This window comes from Vigna umbellata, chromosome 10 (assembly GCF_029865625.1).
Source record: "Vigna umbellata cultivar VRB3 chromosome 10, Vumbellata_1.0, whole genome shotgun sequence".
Classification (NCBI taxonomy): Eukaryota; Viridiplantae; Streptophyta; class Magnoliopsida; order Fabales; family Fabaceae; genus Vigna; species Vigna umbellata.
The window spans coordinates 13,923,106-13,941,517 of NC_142174.1; the positions used below are offsets into that span (position 1 = coordinate 13,923,106).

The 18,412-nt window shown below is 33.5% G+C and overlaps 1 protein-coding gene across 4 annotated transcripts; it reads left to right on the plus strand.

Annotated features, from left to right (window-relative positions):
* The first annotated feature begins 710 nt into the window (after window positions 1-710).
* Window positions 711-17,389, plus strand: SRFR1 (Tetratricopeptide repeat (TPR)-like superfamily protein). Of its 4 annotated transcripts, none has more exons than XM_088100465.1 (24): window positions 711-975; window positions 1,102-1,211; window positions 1,479-2,143; window positions 2,216-2,260; window positions 2,418-2,519; window positions 2,608-2,688; window positions 3,190-3,256; window positions 3,575-3,675; window positions 3,768-3,875; window positions 4,421-4,491; window positions 4,622-4,678; window positions 5,082-5,190; window positions 5,268-5,348; window positions 6,491-6,577; window positions 6,868-7,074; window positions 9,711-10,048; window positions 10,139-10,225; window positions 10,295-10,394; window positions 13,410-13,501; window positions 13,579-13,617; window positions 13,729-13,819; window positions 16,275-16,372; window positions 16,491-16,800; window positions 16,953-17,389. In XM_088100465.1, the coding sequence occupies exons 1-23, from the start codon at window positions 854-856 to the stop codon at window positions 16,777-16,779; spliced, it is 3,147 nt and encodes a 1,048-aa protein (XP_087956591.1). In that variant the 5' UTR covers window positions 711-853; the 3' UTR covers window positions 16,780-16,800; window positions 16,953-17,389. The 4 variants fall into 4 exon arrangements, with proteins under 4 accessions (XP_087956591.1, XP_087956592.1, XP_087956593.1 ...); XM_088100466.1 differs by having other exon boundaries at window positions 4,631-4,678; XM_088100467.1 differs by lacking the exons at window positions 16,491-16,800; window positions 16,953-17,389 and adding an exon at window positions 14,642-14,681 and having other exon boundaries at window positions 16,275-16,375.
* The last annotated feature ends 1,023 nt before the right edge of the window (window positions 17,390-18,412 follow it).

Consider the following 18,412-nt stretch of genomic DNA (forward strand, 5'->3'; position numbering starts at 1 on the left):
GTTCACCAAATATATAACCACAATAATATGTAGAAACTAATAAAATAAAACGTTTCTTCTTCTATTATATAACAGAAAGTAAACTAATATAACATAAAATAATATTATACATTACGTTGTTAATAAATATATTTCTCTTTCTGCACCTCTTATTACGAAAATTAACATATATTTATCTTTTTGCTACATTTAATAAATAATTATATTTAATTTCACTTAAAATAACCACCCTGCATATGACATGTTAAAGAATTTTTTCTCGTAATTAAATTTCAATTCCACATAGTTACTGTTTAATATTGTGTTTTTACTATGATTTTCTATAAAAATATAAACATTAAAATTCAAAATAATAAGTGAGTGGATATGATTATAGAACATTTTTATACAAAATAAATGTTAAAATAATATTCAAATTTGATAAGGGAGAATGATTTTTTAATTCCAACAAACTTATCTTGTGCCCTACTTCCATGAACAGTCATAGAATCCGAATCCCATTAAACTTGGAAGTAATTAAAGCATCTAAAATTAGAATATTTTTTCATAATCCCAAACCGCAATCCCAGTGTGCTAGTGCCCGCGGCTTTGGACATATACTCCTACACCTTTTGACATTCGTGCACGTCACGCGCCATGCACTTCGTCGGTCATTCGAAATCCACTCCTATTGCTCCCTTTCTTCCTTGCCACCTTGTTCCTCCAAATTTCCAAAGCTTCACATAGACCATTTTACCCTTGCGTGCTGCACCTCCCACGCCAAGTTTATTTTTCATTGCAACCTGAAAGGAGAAACAACACACACAAGTTTCTTCGTTTTCTGATCTGCGTTCATCGTTTCTCTTCTCTATCCATGACTTCTGCTACCTCTCAGCGAGTTCAGCTAGCTAGGCTCTGCAGCTCCAAGGACTGGTCTAGGGCCATTCGAATCCTCGATTCGATCGTTTCTCAGTCTGGTGCAATCCAAGACATTTGGTGCGTACACATACTCTTCTTCGCACCTCTCCGATTCTGTTTTTTTTCTTCTTATTGCAATTACGATTAATTCTCCGTCGTCAATGATAATGTGAGATTCATTCCTGCTCCGGTGCTTGCTTTCAGTAACAGAGCCTTCTGTTACAGCCAACTGGAGCTGCACAAGCACGTAATCAAGGATTGCGACCGAGCGCTTCAGCTTGACCCCGCGCGTCTTCAAGCTTACATTCTCAAAGGTCTCCTGCTTATTAAATTCATTCAACATTTGATGCTTCTTTTAACTGTTTGTACCTTGGGAAGTGATTTGAATGCTTGTCAGAATAACAGAGTTGGTTGATGAACCACGTAGGAACTTGGAATTTTATTTTCACGGATTTATCATTTATTCGTGGTGCTTATGGATTATCATCAGGCGACCGTTTTGTTTGAATTTTACTAGAAAAGAGTCAAAGTGACAAATGCTTTTTCTTTTGAACTTAGCACCGGCTTATTCTGTCAACTAGGTCGTGCGTTTTCTGCTTTGGGAAGGAGAGCAGATGCTCTGTTAGTATGGGAGCAAGGTTATGAACACGCGCAGCATCAGTCTGCGGATTTGAAGCTGTTGCTAGAACTCGAAGAGCTTTTGACAACAGCAAAGCAAGGCAACATTGCATTGTCTGAAACCAATGGATCGCCCACGCCGCAATCCGAATCAAATGCTATGAGTAATGGGAACTTGACTGAATTTGGTGAGAATCAAGAGAGGTTGAGTGCTCAAGCTGAATTATGTGACAATACAAGTGATAAATCTGCAATTTTGCCGAAGTCTGCTGATGATTTTGACCTAAGAAATGAATTTTGTAGTAAAGATAGAGAGTCTAATAAATCTGACAGCCAAGTAAATGGAAGCCCTGACGTTATTGATAAATTGAGTTATAATTCTGAATCGTGCAATGACTCAAGTGATACATCAGAATCATGTGATAGAGATAAAGTATTTACCAGTAGGGGTGAGTCTAGTAGTGATTCGAGTGAAATTGCTGAAATTCTTAGAAAGCCAATTAGTAAGTTTATTTTTCCCCATGAAAAAAATGGCGATGCAAGGAAAAATAAGAAGTTCTGTGTTGCTCGGATTTCAAGGACTAAGTCTATAAGTGTAGATTTTGGGCTCTCACGAGGAATAGCGGAGGTTTGTTTACACAACTGCTGTGTTGCTGTATTTATTTGTTTGATAGCATATTGATTTTCTGATCTTTTGCAGGTTAATGAAGGAAAATATGCTCATGCCATAACCATTTTTGATCAGGTTAGTGCTTCCATTGGGATATTGGTGTTGTTTCCTTTTATGATATTTACTTGTTAGAGATACTTGTGTTTCCTTTTCTGATGTCTACTTGTTATCTTATCCTCCTTTTCCTGTATCATCATTGACAAACTTTGTCTCGTCTTCATCATGTACTCAGATTCTGAAAGAGGAACCGGCATATCCTGAAGCACTGATAGGTAGAGGGACGGCATATGCATTCAAGAGAGAACTTGATGCTGCTATTGATGATTTTTCAAAGGTATTTAAATTTGAATTAACTTTCTGAAAGGTGCATTGAGATGTGGGTATCTCCTCTATTTATAAGTAGTTCCACATGTATGTCTTAGGCCATACAAATCAATCCATCAGCGGGTGAGGCATGGAAGAGGAGAGGTCAAGCTCGGGCAGCCTTGGGGGAGTTTGTTGAGGTGGGGTGGCTTACTCGATCTTAGTATTTGTAAATTTTTTTGAAGTTTACCCAATTCGCATTGCTGATTGGAATTTATTTATTTATTTTTTAACCTGGGTATTTTAGTTAATCAATGCTTCATGTTAGGTATGTCCCATTGACACCCACCCTTAATGAAATGGATCTCTTCTGGTACAGAAAATGAAATGATCTTGAAATCTGGTTTTTACTTATGTTTGATTTGACTTATAAGGAGTAGAAACTTGATTTGGTTTAGGCATTGACACTTGGGTCAAATATGTATTGTTTAAGCAAAACTAGTGCAGTTGTCAAGACTTATGTAGAGCCATGTTAAGGCACTGTTTGACTAGTGATCTTATTATATATATAGTTGAAAAGAAGGTGATTGAAATTTTCAGTTACTTAAGTTCTCACTTGAATCACTTTTTATTATAAATGATTTTCTTGCACACATAACAATTCATAATGTGACATTGACTACTGCTTCTGGACATCTCAGGCTATTGAAGATTTGACTAAGGCTTTAGAGTTTGAAACCAACTCAGCAGATATTTTACATGAGAGAGGTATCTTTTTTTTTGACAGTCTTTTTCATTTTGTTATTTGGCTAACTGGTTGATTCTGGAATAATTATTTGTGCTTCCTTCTATAATGATGGTTCATTTGTGCATCTTGTGGTAGCTCCTTCAAGTCTAGACAGAGACTTCGTTAGTTTCATGCGAAACAAATATATTATTCCTTTTTAATAATTATGTCCTGTCTACTGTTAATTTCAAGTTGAAGTTTGATTATAAATTATTGCTGTGATAATGTTGACTTTTATTTCTGTTGAGTAATGCTACTTATATATGTCTAATGTGAGTTTTTCATAAAATTCAATGTAGGAATTGTGAATTTCAAATTTAAAGAGTTTAATGCTGCCGTCGAAGACCTTTCAGCTTGTGTGCAACTAGACAGGGATAATAAGTCTGCCTACACATATTTGGTGGGTCCCGAGTCTTAGCATTTTAGTCCTCACTGATTATGAGCCCTTTATGGTGGATTATTATTTTTCTGAGTAAACACTTTCTTTTACAGGGTTTAGCATTATCTTCAATTGGTGAATATAAGAAAGCTGAGGATGCACATCTAAAATCACTTCAAATTGATAGAAATTTTCTTGAAGCATGGGCACACCTGACTCAGGTATCTATCAACCTTATTGTACTGATAGATTGTTGGAACATTTAGTTATTAACTTAGCTGAAAGCTTTTTCTGAAAATCCTGAGTCATCTGTGTGCATATTATTTTATGGTTTGAAATGTAATCTATTGTATCAATGGATTCTCTCTGGTCTCTAATAGTATCTTTCCTCACTTCTTTCATTCATAACATTTCTGTCCCATATACTACTAACTCATTCTACTTGAATTAAAGTTTTCATTTAATGTCAGCCAAGTAACTTAGTTTACATTTGCATTTTTCCTTTAGTAACTTATAGGTTTAACTCTACAAAAAAGGTTTCGTCTTTCATGCCTTTTAATGGTGGCTTTTCTGTTTGATGACTTTGTTACTAACCCTGTTCTGAATGTGTGATGGTAGTTGATCTGGATCTATCAGTGTGTGATTTATAAAATTATCTATTAACTATGGGACACAGTTTTTGGCCTTTCATTTTATGTTATAGGAAAAGCTTTTATTTTAAATTATTTTGGCTGCTAGATTAATCTGAACATGAGGTTTTTGGCAGTTCTATCAAGATATATCGAAGCCAACAAAAGCTCAAGAATGTCTAAGTCAGATGTTGCAAATTGATGGAAGGTAATTGTTGTTAATGAAAAGGTATCATTGGCATCGCAGGCATTTTAGCTGGTAACTGGTTTATAAAGTTTGAAGTACTTTATGCCTGCTTGCTCTTTATCCGCAGCTGATTACTTGTGTTGTATGTTAGGTTTTCCAGAGCTCATCATTTGCGTGGCCTTTTGTTCCATGCAATGGGACAACATAGGTATGTAAACAACCTTAACTGCTGTTTAATTGGAGATTGACTATTTAATTAAGATAACTGTATCTTGCAAGCCTTCAATAGTATTATGATTGGGGCCATGAATTCAAGTAACACACTTTGAGATATAGTGGCAGACCTACAGGTAGTTATTGAAGAAAATATGGTGGTAGAAGTTGGAAATATGATGAAATCTGATAGGAAGAACTAAACTACTCAAAAATACATAAAATCTATAACTAAAAGAAACTGAAAGATAACATTGATATTTTTTTCTCCCCTCTCTATTGGTAAGAAGACTACCTTTGTATAACCTAAAAGCATGCCATCAATTAAATTATGACCCTATAAGTGTCATCATCTAATTTATCTTGTTTCTGACTTAAATTGGGTTTGATTGTGACAGGAAGGCGATCAATGATTTGTCAATGGGTTTGAGCGTTGATGGTGCCAATGTTGAGTGTTTATATTTGCGAGCTTCATGCTACCATGCTCTTGGACAATACAAAGAGGCGGTAAAGTTTTACTCTTAACTTTTTGGGAGAAATACTGATTCACATTTGTCACTCGACAACTTCATTTATGATCTCAGGTCAAGGATTATGATGCTGCTCTGGATTTGGAATTGGACTCAATGGATAAGTTTGTGCTTCAGTGCCTTGCCTTCTACCAGGTTTGTATATTGTAAAATATTATATTCGTACAGCTTCTGTTTTTCCCCTTAATTCTATTTTATTCATGAAAAGGAAAACTAGTTCATTTCTTCGTGAAAATGTCATCTGACAAAGCTGGAGCTGTTAGAAACAAAAGATAAAATAAGATCTGATTAAAAACAAAGTCAGAATATTAGTGTTTAGCATAAAATACACAATATATATAAAAAAAAACGCATGATAGAAAAATATTAGAGAGTAAGAGATTAAAAACAACCTAGGTTGACACATGTAGAATACTGTACTTAGAGAAAAAGTGTACCACTGGTTGAAAGACCTATATGTGCTCCTCTCTTTAGATATAAGAAACTGTTAGATTGTTTGAGTACAATGAAGGATCTTCTAACCTTATGAACACCAATGTTCTTTGAAAGAGTATAAATTATCTAAATAATTTAGAAGAAAAAACTGGCAATGATTTTTTACGTGAATGAATATGTTGTATGCGCCTTTTCTGCTTAATGGAATGCGTTTTATATAGGCAAAGGAAGTGCACCGGTAAAACTGAAGGTGCGGCACTAAAAAATAAAATATATTGTTCCGATTCTAAAGCTTCTTATGTTAAAAAGAATAACAAAATGTCCATTAACTTTTATTTTTAAACGTTTAAATTGTAACAATCTAACAACGTGCTGGGAATAACTATCCTATATATTAGTAGCTAAAGAGTTACATATTTAGAAACTGTTTTAATATAATATAGAAAACTAATACTTTAATTTTTATAATTACAATAAAAATATTTTACCAACAATTAATGGAGTGGTAAATTTTCAAAGTGAGGGACTCATGCCTTTCAACATACAAACTGAGAGCTTACTAACGTCAACTTACAAAGTTCCTTTAACATTTTTTTACATGCTTCCTCTTTTGCTTTAGTTCTTGTTGCTTAGATTTCATGTGAAGCCTTCATTGAGAAACACTTGCCAGACTTGCTTTCTTGTAATTATTATGATACATTTATTGACTAATTTTGTACATTCGTTTTGGGCATTATGGGAATGAACTTATATACTGATTAATTAATGTTAACATCTTCCTTTAATTTTTATTTGAGGCTTAGTGGTATAATGAGCATCAAACTCTATTTTCCCTTTCGCAGAAAGAGATTGCTCTTTACACTGCTTCAAAATTTAACGGTGAGTTTTGCTGGTTTGACATTGATGGGGATATTGATCCACTTTTTAAGGTAAAGTTATGGAAGTCATTCCTCCTTTCTTTGATAATTTTCATCTCTTAATTTGGTTGAACTAAATTTTTTATGGGATAGGATTACTATTTTGAACTAAATAATTACGAATCATGTTACTATCGTCATGCTTGTCAAATGTCAGAAAACCTGTAAATCTTACTTCTTTGCACATAACCAAGTTTCTGTGTTGGTGTCAGAAGTGTATGAACTTTTACTTCTATGTTGGAGATGTGTTTCGTATTGCTTAGATTCTAATTTCTATGATATTATGTCTTTCTTATATTTAGGAGTACTGGTGCAAGAGGTTACATCCCAAAAATGTATGTGAAAAGGTTTACCGCCAACCTCCTTTGCGTGAGTCTTTAAGAAAGGGAAAGCTTAGAAAGCAAGAATTAGTTCTTACAAAGCAGAAGGGTGCTCTTATACAGGCTGCAGATTTCATTGGCAAGAAAATCCAATATGATTGTCCTGGTTTCCTACCTAACAGGCGTCAGGTAGAGTGACTTTTTATATGTTAATGTCTCTATATCAGGGCTTATTAATTTTACACATTTTGTGCTGTGGGTGGCACTTATACTTTTGCTGCCCTTTTTTTGAACAAATAGATTTGTACTTTTTGTCTGTGTCTGAATGTAGTTAGGATGGACCTTTGGTTTTAGTAAATAACTTGTCCTTGATTCGATAGTTGCTGCAGAGAGGTGCATGTGACAAATCCAGCAATCATTGAGTATATCATGTAGTGGAATTGTCTGTTATTGTAGATACTATTCTTTTATCTTTTCCTTACTTTAGGACTAATCTTTTATTTATTTGAGTTGTTGTCAGGTTTGAATATAAATTCATAGGGGCTGAGCACAAAATTTTTCAGGCAATTACAGATATTCTGAGAGTTCAAGTGAAATCAAATTATAGAAGAAAATTATGAAAATATGTAAAATGGATTTTCTATGTTAATTTTTCATTTACGTAATTTTTGCAGCTTCTTGTGACCTTTTTCTTTGATGTCGATCTCTGTATTATTATACACAAATAAAGACATTCTGAGAAAACTGAGGGTATAACAGAAGTAATAACATATCATTACAATGACTTCCCTTAAGTGGGTGCATTTATATTGTGAAAAAGGAAGACACGCATATGTTTTTAAAACTTAAGGGGTACATGATAAAGAGAGCAAACATGTATTAGAAACTTGTAATATCAAAAAGAAATCAAATTCAAGAAACAAGTATGAATCTCATCTTCACTTTTTTCTGTGCAATTAAATGTCGCAAGAAGTTTGAATGAATTATTCTATGCACCATAGAATTTCAAAGACAAACACAAGAATATAACGATTGAACTAAAACAATTAACAAAAGACAATGACTGAGTTAGAATAAGAAACAAAGAGGCAGAAGTTTAGAAGAACTAGAAGAAGAAATGAAATTGACAACAAGTAGTAAAAGGAAAAGGTGGAGAAGACATAAGGAGATGGAGAAGAGTTGAGTGCCATTTGAAGGAAGAGAGTTCTTCATCTCCATAATAAGTTTCACATAGAATCGCCACTTGACTCCTAGGAGGTCAAGATAAGACTCAAAGTACAAAATCACTGTAACAAGTATCTCACAAATTCAATATCTCATATATGAATAAAGTTTCTGTGCAGGAGGGAGTGATTGTTTATAGTCATCCATGGCCAAGGCTTGGCCAAATATTTCAAAGAATTAAGGAGGGAAAACTCATTTTTAATTTTAAATCTAGTTCTAGATCAAAGGGTAGGATTAACTTCATATTTTGTGTGTTTGTGTCGCACTTTCTGTGCTAGTGTCATAACTGTCGTGCTTAGCTCACTGCTTTCTTGCAATGTATTCTTTTTTGCCGAGAATTTCATGGGCTCATATTGGGCTTGATTGTTGCTATTTGTTCCTTGCTTGGCTGTCTTCAAAATGCCGCAACCCCAGTACATTTTGGACTTGATAGGCTCAATTACAACCTAAGCTAAAAAAAAATACTATTTGCACCTATTTAACAATGAAAGAAAATACAATGAAAGTAAGTTCTACTCTAGAACTACAATTTACAAAAAAACATTATTATTTATTAAAGCTAGTAAGGATCATTCTCATCTAGGCATTCATTAGTACATTTGTAATGTAATAAGGAGGATAATGTCATGTTTTTAAAATAAAGGAGAGGGTTGTGTGGAATTTAAAAACAAAAACTCGGGTGTAAGTGCATTAGAAGAAAACCTTGGGGGTGTTAGTATAATTTACTCCTAGAATTAAGATTTAGACTGCACGATGGAGAGCACAAATCTGGTTTGATGAAAAATTATTGTTTCAGATTTTCATAATATACAAGCATCTGGATAAGAAATCATGACAACTGGTGTCTTGATTTTGTTTCCGGTGGTTACTACCACTTGCATTTTGCTATCTATAATCCTTCATTGAAATTGACATGGTTAAAGGATGCTACTTTCTGGTTGAAAGACGATAACTGACTTCAAAACAGGTTTTTTTTTCACCCAATAAATTGCTAAAAAGGTAAACGAAATTTATACTTTTTCATGAAGTAAAAAATCATGTGATTGTCCTGTAACTATTTTTTGTTGGCCGTCAATGCCAAATGATCCCAGAACTATGGATTATATAATATCTTGGTAGAGTACATTTTTAGGTTTTTATTGCCGAAGGATCACTTACATTAGGATTAGTAAACAATTTATAAAAAGAAAAATTGGTAGGAATCATACTTATGAATGCTGCTTTTATGTCTTTACACTTAACACATTCTCCATTTCCGCTTCTTTAGGTTTTTTAATATGTATAATATTTTCTGAAGAAAGGTCTGCCTTGTCTGTAGCCATTTGCTACTTGGGTTAAGTATTATCAGATGTCTGATTTAAAAATGAATAATGTGTTTGGTTTCTTTGTTAAACTTGTGTTTTCTTGTTATAAAGTAATATATACGTTCAGTACTGCAGGAAATTTCAGTACTTGATTCTAAGTATCCGTACCTTATTACTTTTCATGTCTGAACTTAAAAGCAACCTGTAGCCAATCATGGTTGTCATTATTCTCATATTTTTAACCTTTCTATTTTATGTCTTTATCTCTAATTCTGTTAATATTTCCTTATTTATCAGCATCGTATGGCAGGATTTGCTGCTATAGAAATTGCTCAAAAGGTCTCTAAGGCTTGGCGTGCCCTTCAAACGGAATGGAAATATTCTAATAAAAACAACTCAAACTCAAAGAGTGGCAGAAGGGCAAGGAGAAGGGAAAGAATTAATATGCCCAGTCAGAATAGGGGAGGTGCGGGTTGTAGCACAAGTAGTACCTCCGAAACATCTCCTTCACATGGCATTGTAGATGATAGATCATCCAGCTGTTCAATATCATGGCAAGATATTTATTCAATAGCTGTTAGATGGAGACAAATTTCTGAGCCTTGTGACTCTGTTGTGTGGGTGAACAAGCTAAGGTATTTCATCTTTGGGCTATAAGTATTCTTGCAGACCATATTGTTAATGCTTCCCACGTTTTGGATTTTATCGGTTTCTCTGCACTGCAGTGAAGAGTTTAATTCTGGGTTTGGTTCTCACACACCCATGATCCTGGGACAAGCCAAAGTTGTGCGTTACTTTCCTAACTGTGAAAGGTAAATAAACCCTGTTTAAGTTCAGTATTGGCAAACTGGGTTTTGGCTCATTCTTTTTATACATCACAGGACTTTAAATATTGCGAAGACTGTCATAAAAGAGAAATCACACGTCTACAGCAAGACAGATCATATCATTCGTCTCTCCAAAGATGGGAAATTGGATGAGGTGATTTGTGTATTGTTGATTTAGATCTGGTGATTAGTTTCTTGTTACTTGATTTACTATGCAAGAGGCCTCAGCCTTGACTTGTAACCCAATTGGTTGCTTTGGAAAACTGTTGCTTTTCTTTACTCAAGTTAGTAAGGGCTGTAATGTGCTTCTTATGCTATTTGTTTTGCATAGTCATACTTTAAAGTTCACACTTGTAGGTTGTATGTTATTTTTTGTGTATTTTTGTTGTATATTAAAAAACATGGAATGCAGGAGAATAATTTATTGATCAATCTACAGCATAATTTATACAGGTGAGGAAATAAAGGAAAATAACTCCTATTTAGTGCTAAAAATCTGCTATACATACAGCATATCAGACAGTTCCCAGCAGATATCATAAAACATTCATGAGTCCAAAAAACTAGCAACAACTTCAAAATTCAGTTTCAAGAGTCGTCCAGTCAATGTTCCTCCTGACTCTGAAACTGCATAGACTAAGCATCTGCCTCAAGAATTCATACCTAGCTTTAGGAAGTGCCCTTGTTAGGATATAAGTACTTTATTTTTTCTGTTTTGCAGTAAATTAATTTGATTTCTCCTTCCCTCTTGCTCCCCAATAGAAAATAGAGTTTTTTATAGTGTTTTGTTTTGCCATGGAAAACTGGATTACTAGCAGTTGAACTTGCAGCTTAATTATCCACAAATATATGTGTGCTGTCCTTTTGTTTCATATGCAAATCTGTCATGAGCTTTTTGATCTGAAGAGCATGAATACCAGCAGCAGCATCCACATAAATTTGCTTCTCTTGGGAATTGAACTATGATTTCTGTCCTCTTTGAATGCCATGAAAAAACCCTTAACCAAAGCTAAAATGATACCTAAAATACTTTTCATATTATCGGCACATCCAACACAATCACTATCAGAGTAGCCAAGAAGACTGAAATTTTCAAAACAATGATATCTTGTTCAAAAAATCTCAAGTGAGACTATAGGTGATCTGATAGCGATCCAATAGTGGGTAACATAATAAGTCCAATAAATTTTGCTAAGATATGTTTTAATACTCCTTAGAAGTGGACTTTAAGTATAATTCAACCTTACAAAACCAACTACTATAATTTAGTTATATCTCTAGTCAATATGGAATATCCAACAATAACAAGCTTAATGATAGGTTCTTTAATCAAGAACCTATGGAAAAACACGCTCTATACACCCAAATCACACAACACAGAATGTTGTATAACCTCTTCGTATTGACTTTCAATCAAAGAAACGAATACAGAGAGCTTAACCTCCCCCTCTCAGGACAACAAGTTCCTGACAAAACTCTTATTCTCCAAAAGTCCCTCTACAATTAGACCCAAAACTATTTATACAAGTTTCTTCCCGCTCTCCCTAACTGCCTAGGCAGTTAGGCTAACTAATATCTCTTCCTTCTCTCATACACTAATAACGGCCTAACACTTATTGTATGCAAGATGTTAGGCTTTCTTGCACTTAAATGCATTAGGTGGTTTATAAGGCTCCTGTGTAGCTTTTCATCCACATTTTCAGCTTTGTCTTCCTTGCAAAAAGCACTCCTTTTGATTCATTGGAGTTGCAGTTAGTTTGCTCCCTTCCATGTTAAACTTTTTGAAAACTTCAGTTGCATATTTTATTCTGTTTTTGATTGACCTGCATACCAAGATAAAATGTCATCCTTAAGATCTCTCATTTTAAAAACTCCTTTCACTTCTTCCTTGAACTTATCGATATGCTCATCGCTACTCTCTGAAACTAAAGATCTTCAACATATAGAGATACTTCAAGTACTTCACCATCAATTTGACATATATAGTTGATTCACTCAAACTTTTTTAAAGCCTAAGTTCACCAAGTGAGCATCAATTCAGCTATACCATGATGACAATGTCTGTTTTAAACCATACAAAGCTTTCTTTAGTCTATACACTTTCTCCTCTTGCCCTTGAACAACAAACCCTTCAGGTTGCTAAACAAAAATTTCTTCCTCCAAGTATCATTCGAAAGTTGATTTCACATTCATTTCATGCATAATCCAACACTTTTGTGCAGCAATAGAAAACTACATTCTTACATCTTCTAGCCTGGAAACTGGGGCAAAAGTATCAGAAAAATCAACTCTAAACACCTAAGTATATCTATTGACAACAAGCCTTTTCATTTGTTTGTCTATAGAACCATCTGGGTTGAGTTTTGTTCTGTAAACTCATTTGACACCAATAGCTTTCTTGTGGTGAGGTCTGCCCACCAGCACCCCTGTTTGATTTCTTGGAACATTTTGAGCTCCTTCTTCATTGTATTTATCCTTTTCTGGTGTTCAGCTGCAGCTTTTTTATATCCGTCAGGCTCCTTGACATCAACATTGCACCTTTGGTAGGTGCCTCAAAGTGATCTAGTTTCTTATGAGTTCTTCTTCAACATCTTCATTCTCCTCCTGAAGTTCAAGCTCCTTGGCATCTTCCTAGTTCCAACTCTCTGATTCCAAAAATTTCACATCCCTGACATCTACTTTGTTGCTTTGTCATAGGTAGATTCTATAAGCCTTGGAAGTTGAGCTAAAGCCTTAAAAAATTTCAGGTTCTGCGTTCTTATCCAATTTGCCCCTCTTTATTGGAGGTATGTAAGGCAACCAAAATGTCTTCAGTTTTGTTAGCCTTGGCTTGTAGTTGTGCCATGCTTCAAATGGAGTCTTCTCTGGAAAAGCTTTTGTTGGCACTCCAAGTCTTCTTAATTAACTGATAGAATTGGACTTCCCTTCTAATTTTTTAAAGCTTAAGGATTTCTAAATATTTATTAATCTTTGAAGATAAATGCTTCATAACTCTCTTTCTTGTGACTTGTGATTGTTACCAATTATTAAATCTTAATGACTGTCTGTGGTTGATGTTAGATGTTCCTTTTATTAAATGTAGTTTGAATAATAATAATAATAATGATGATGATGATTCAGTAGTTTGGCCTTTTTTATGAAAATGAAGACTTTAATATTTGATTTGCAGGTCACGCATGCCAATTCTATCTCTGATCTTTATAATGCTATTGGTGAGGATTTCTGGTCATCTACGTGGTGTAACAGTGCTGCATTTGAAGGGTAAGTGTGCAAGGTTCAGATGGTACCTGGGAACATATAATTTATAGAATACTTATTTCTGGATGTTAATGCTTCAGGAAACAACTTGAGGGAACAAGAATAACACTTGTAAAAACGTAAGCTTGATACAGTTAAAATTTTAGTTATTTTCTTTCCCCTTTTCCTTTCTTTTTTTGTTTCTTAACTGTTCATATCTACTTTATTGCGGGAATGGTGAATATTTTCAGGGGGGAGCATGGTTTTGACTTTGCAATTAGAACACCTTGTACACCCGCTAGATGGGAGGATTATGATGCAGAAATGGCAATGGCATGGGAAGTACGTTATAGTTATAACTATACCAAGCAACTTTTATTATATTGTTTTTAGCCAATATATATATATATATATATATATGTATATATATATATATATATATGTATACATATATATGTATACATATATATGTATACATATATATGTATACATATATATGTATACATATATATGTATACATATATATGTATACATATATATATATATATATATATATATATATATATATATATATATATATATATATATGTATATGTATGTAGGTACATATATGTATATATGTATGTAGGGGTTTGTTAACTTGCGTATCCTTTTCTTTTTAGTTGGTACATTTTAGCAATGTGTACCGAGTTTTAGTAGACAAAAATATCCTCATATATTATGGATTCTAAGTTTTTAAGTCGAGGGTATTTGAATAATTTTCATTCTCAAAACTAAAAAAAACAAGAAACCCCCAAACTCTTACTCACCTCCCTCATCCCTCTCAACCCTTTTTCTTTCATATCTCTCTCTCCAACATTTTCTCTGTCATCCTACGGTAGTCCCAACTGAAAAAATTAGAAACACTCTTTGTTAAACAATTTCTTACAAAAAATGATTTTACAATGAGTTTTCGTTTTATAATTTTTGTCTTATCTAATTTTCACAAGTATAACGACATCCGAAGGAATTGGTAATTGGTCTGGAAAAAATCAAAAACACTCGCTGTTAAACAATTTCTTACAAAAAAATGATTTTGTAATGAGTTTTCATTTTATAATTTTTGTCTTATCTAATTTTCACAAGCTCAAAGGAATAGGTAATTGACCTGGTGGGTTTTTGTAGAGATGATGATTCAACATCCGCAGATGATGAAATTAGAGAGGTTAGTGAAGATAATGAAATTGAAGAGATCTTGAATAAACTTTGCTTGAAGCCAAATATGCTAATGACTCAACTCTTTACAAAAGCAAATTGTTTAACGAGTGTTTCAGATTTTTTTCAGTTAGGAATACAGTGGGATGACGGAGAAAATGTTAGAGTGAGAGATTTTTTTCAGTTTGGACTACAGTGGGATGACGGAGAAAATGTTAGAGTGAGAGAGATGAAAGAGGAAAGGTTGAGAGGAATGACGGAGGTGAGTAAGGGTTTGGGGGTTTCTTGTTTTTTTTAGTTTTGAGAATGAAAATTATTCAAATACCATTAACCTTAAAACTTAGAATTCATAATATATGAGTATATTTTTGTCTACTAAAATCCGGTACACATTGCTAAAATGTACCAACTGAAAAAAGAGCGTATGCAAGTTAGCAAACCTATCTATATATATATATATATGACCCTATCAGGCCTCTTTATGACCCTATGGGGCCTCTTTATGTGGATTGCTTCTAATACCGGTCGTGCAAGAAATCCAGTTATTCAATTCCAAAATCAATGTTTGTCAAAAAAATTGATTGGTATGTTGGGGTGCTGTTTGGTCAGTCTTGGATGGGGGCATCCTTGGCTTAGATTCGGCCTAGGTGTCCTCGGCTCAACTTTGGTTGGAGCATCTGGTTGGGACATCTTCCGCCTGGGCCAGTACATCATTGGCCTTAGTTACCTATTACAAGTCCCTTTTAAAGCTTAAGTATGGCCTATTTAAAAGTCTGATATTACGTAAAATCCTGTTTACGTGGCCTAATTTATAGGAAGACCTACAAACAAGTCAATAAACCTAACTAGGCCAGCGAGCCTAAAAAGGGCAATGGGTCTTGTTTATCACAAATTGTTTTTGTTTTTGGAAGACTAATATTTATAGAAAAGAAAAAATTTCAACAATAAGACAGTATATTACAAATACGTAGGTGTATATATTGTCATATGATAAAAAAAAGTCAGAAAAATATTTATAAGTAAAAATAATTTTGCAGTAAGAAAAAGTAATACAAAAAAAGGGAAAAACTTCAACTAGAATCAAGGATTACGACTATCATTATTTTGAGCCAGTGTTATTAGACACTGTAAATGGTCACTCCCTCAAAATTAATAATTTAATTTTGAGAGATATCTTAATTATTTAGTAAATAAATATAACAACTAAATTAGTTCAAATAAAACTGAATTTATTATATAAATAGCCTTGGTTTTAATGCCAAATTTAATCAAATATAAATTCAAATTCAAACTAGATTAAAAAATTCAAATCAACTTGATATAACTAAATGGACCTGAATTTCAAATTTAATCTACTTTATTGGATTTTTAAAATTCAATTCATCCCCACCCTAGCTCCTGTAAAGGATGTCTGTTTTAGTCTTTACCAAGGATCCATGTCCCTTTTATCATTAAAACGTGGTTGATGCTTTCGTTGGAATTGTTTAGAAATCTGCTGACACTATGTTTCATTATTTAAAGTCTCACATGAATACCTGTTTATTTATTTTTCTAGTAGATGAAATCTGACAATTTTCCTTGTATCCATCTTGATATCTTTCAGGCTCTCTGCAATGCTTACTGTGGTGAAAATTATGGGTCTACTGATTTTGATGCGCTCGCAAATGTGAGAGATGCAATTTTAAGGATGACATATTATTGGTAGGGCCTTGTAAAAATACATAGCTTGTCTAGCCTCTTGTCGCATTTGAAGCCATTATGTAAATCTTTTTCTTCTATCTTTGGTCCAAGTCATTCCGTAAATTTATTCCTCTTTCAGGTATAACTTTATGCCACTGTCCAGAGGATCTGCTGTAGTCGGATTTGCAGTCATGCTGGGTTTGTTCCTTGCTGCTAATATGGAGTTCACAGGAAGCATCCCACAAGGTTTGCAGGTTGATTGGGAAGCCATTTTGAGCTTGGATCCAAATTCCTTTGTGGATTCTGTCAAAAGTTGGCTATACCCATCTCTGAAGGTAACAACCTCATGGAAAGACTATCATGACGTAGCATCAACGTTTGCAACAACAGGGTCGGTTGTTGCTGCCTTGAGCTCTTTTGATGATTGAACTCCTTGAAATAACGGCCAGGTGAGTGAATGGCTCTGTTTTTCAATTTCTTTTTTTCTTAAATTTCTGGTCTTGTCCTGTAGTGTTTATAAATAATTACCCAATATACAGTATAGTCTATTCACTATCTCTGTAAAAGCAAATTCAATACAGGATTACGTGTTTTTTTGTAGGTTTCAGTATGTTTCGCCTATCTACTACATTACTGCTGGTTTTTCACAAGCTTCGGAAAATGCAACAGAACTATTGATTAAAAGCTGACCCTTACTAACTGATCTTCCTCTTAAGGCTCAATCTTTGTGCCGCTTTTTAAATTGTAATAATATATGTTAACCTTTGTACAATCTTGTAAATTATGGCATTGGATGATTAGATAACCATTTATCTTTTCATTCTAATAGCCACTATGTGGTTGCCCAGCCCATATATGAAAACAGATTCGAGACGAATAAGTTTGTTTGTACTTTCGTTATTAAATTGGTCTAGTGAGAATGAGGTAGTATTAAACTATTCAAGCGAGAAAGGAGTATTACATTCTTATCATTTTGTAAACACTCCTAGTCATAACTTCATTTCCTGATTTATTGTTAATGTTCTGGTTCGGTGTGCATTCTCCTCACCACATGTCATAAGGTAGATAACATCTAAAGACGTGCTATCGTTGGATGGGAAGACTTGATTCCCTAATAATGTGGTAGATTACTTATGACAATATGGCCTAAAAATAGAGTCTAATAACAAAAAAAGAAAGATGATATGTGGTGTGGGTTGCAATTGTCTAGTTTATAAAAAAACAAAAAAAAATGTTATTTACAAGTGAGGGCTTTGAGACAGATGTGCGTGGCTAACATTGATAAAAGGTTTTGTGGTAGTAGCTAGTGAGCTCTTATGCAAAACATTAGTGTAATTTTCAGATATAATGCAGTATTATTCTTGTGAGTTATGGGGTTGTATAAAAATTAATGGTTGGATTTTTTTTAAGAATATAAAATCTCTTCATGATTAAGAAAATACAAAAAAGAAAAAAAAAATGATGAGATAGACTACATGAGGTCCACATTCTGAAATATCGATGAGTGTTTTTAGTTTCTTTAATGTTCAATAAAAATTTAAATTCTACTGCTAAAAATATATATTTAAAAAAGGTAAAGTATGCCTGTAACTGGATGATGAGTAAATATAATAAACTATATGAATTGACAACCTTATAAATAAATAAAACGAGAACAGATAATAAATCAAAAAGAAATATTTAATAATAAATGCCAAATAAATTACGTGTTTTTCTAAAAGTTTAATTTTTTTATTAACATATATTTTATATTAAAAAATTGTAAATTCTAACAAGTAACAACATTAAAAGAAAATCAAAATTTAATAGAAAAAAAGAGAGTTATATGCAAACTCCAACGTATTTGGAGATAAAGTTGAACTTAATAAATTATGATTTATTTAAAAACAAAAAGTGCAACACTAAAATTTACCATGAGGTCACAATTTTAACATTTTATAAAAAGAAAAAAAATTGTATGCAAACCTGACTTAAATAGAGAAGAAAATGAATGAGAATCGTAAGGGATGTACCTTAACAGAAGCCATATATTGAAAGGCATACCCAATAAAGTATTATTAC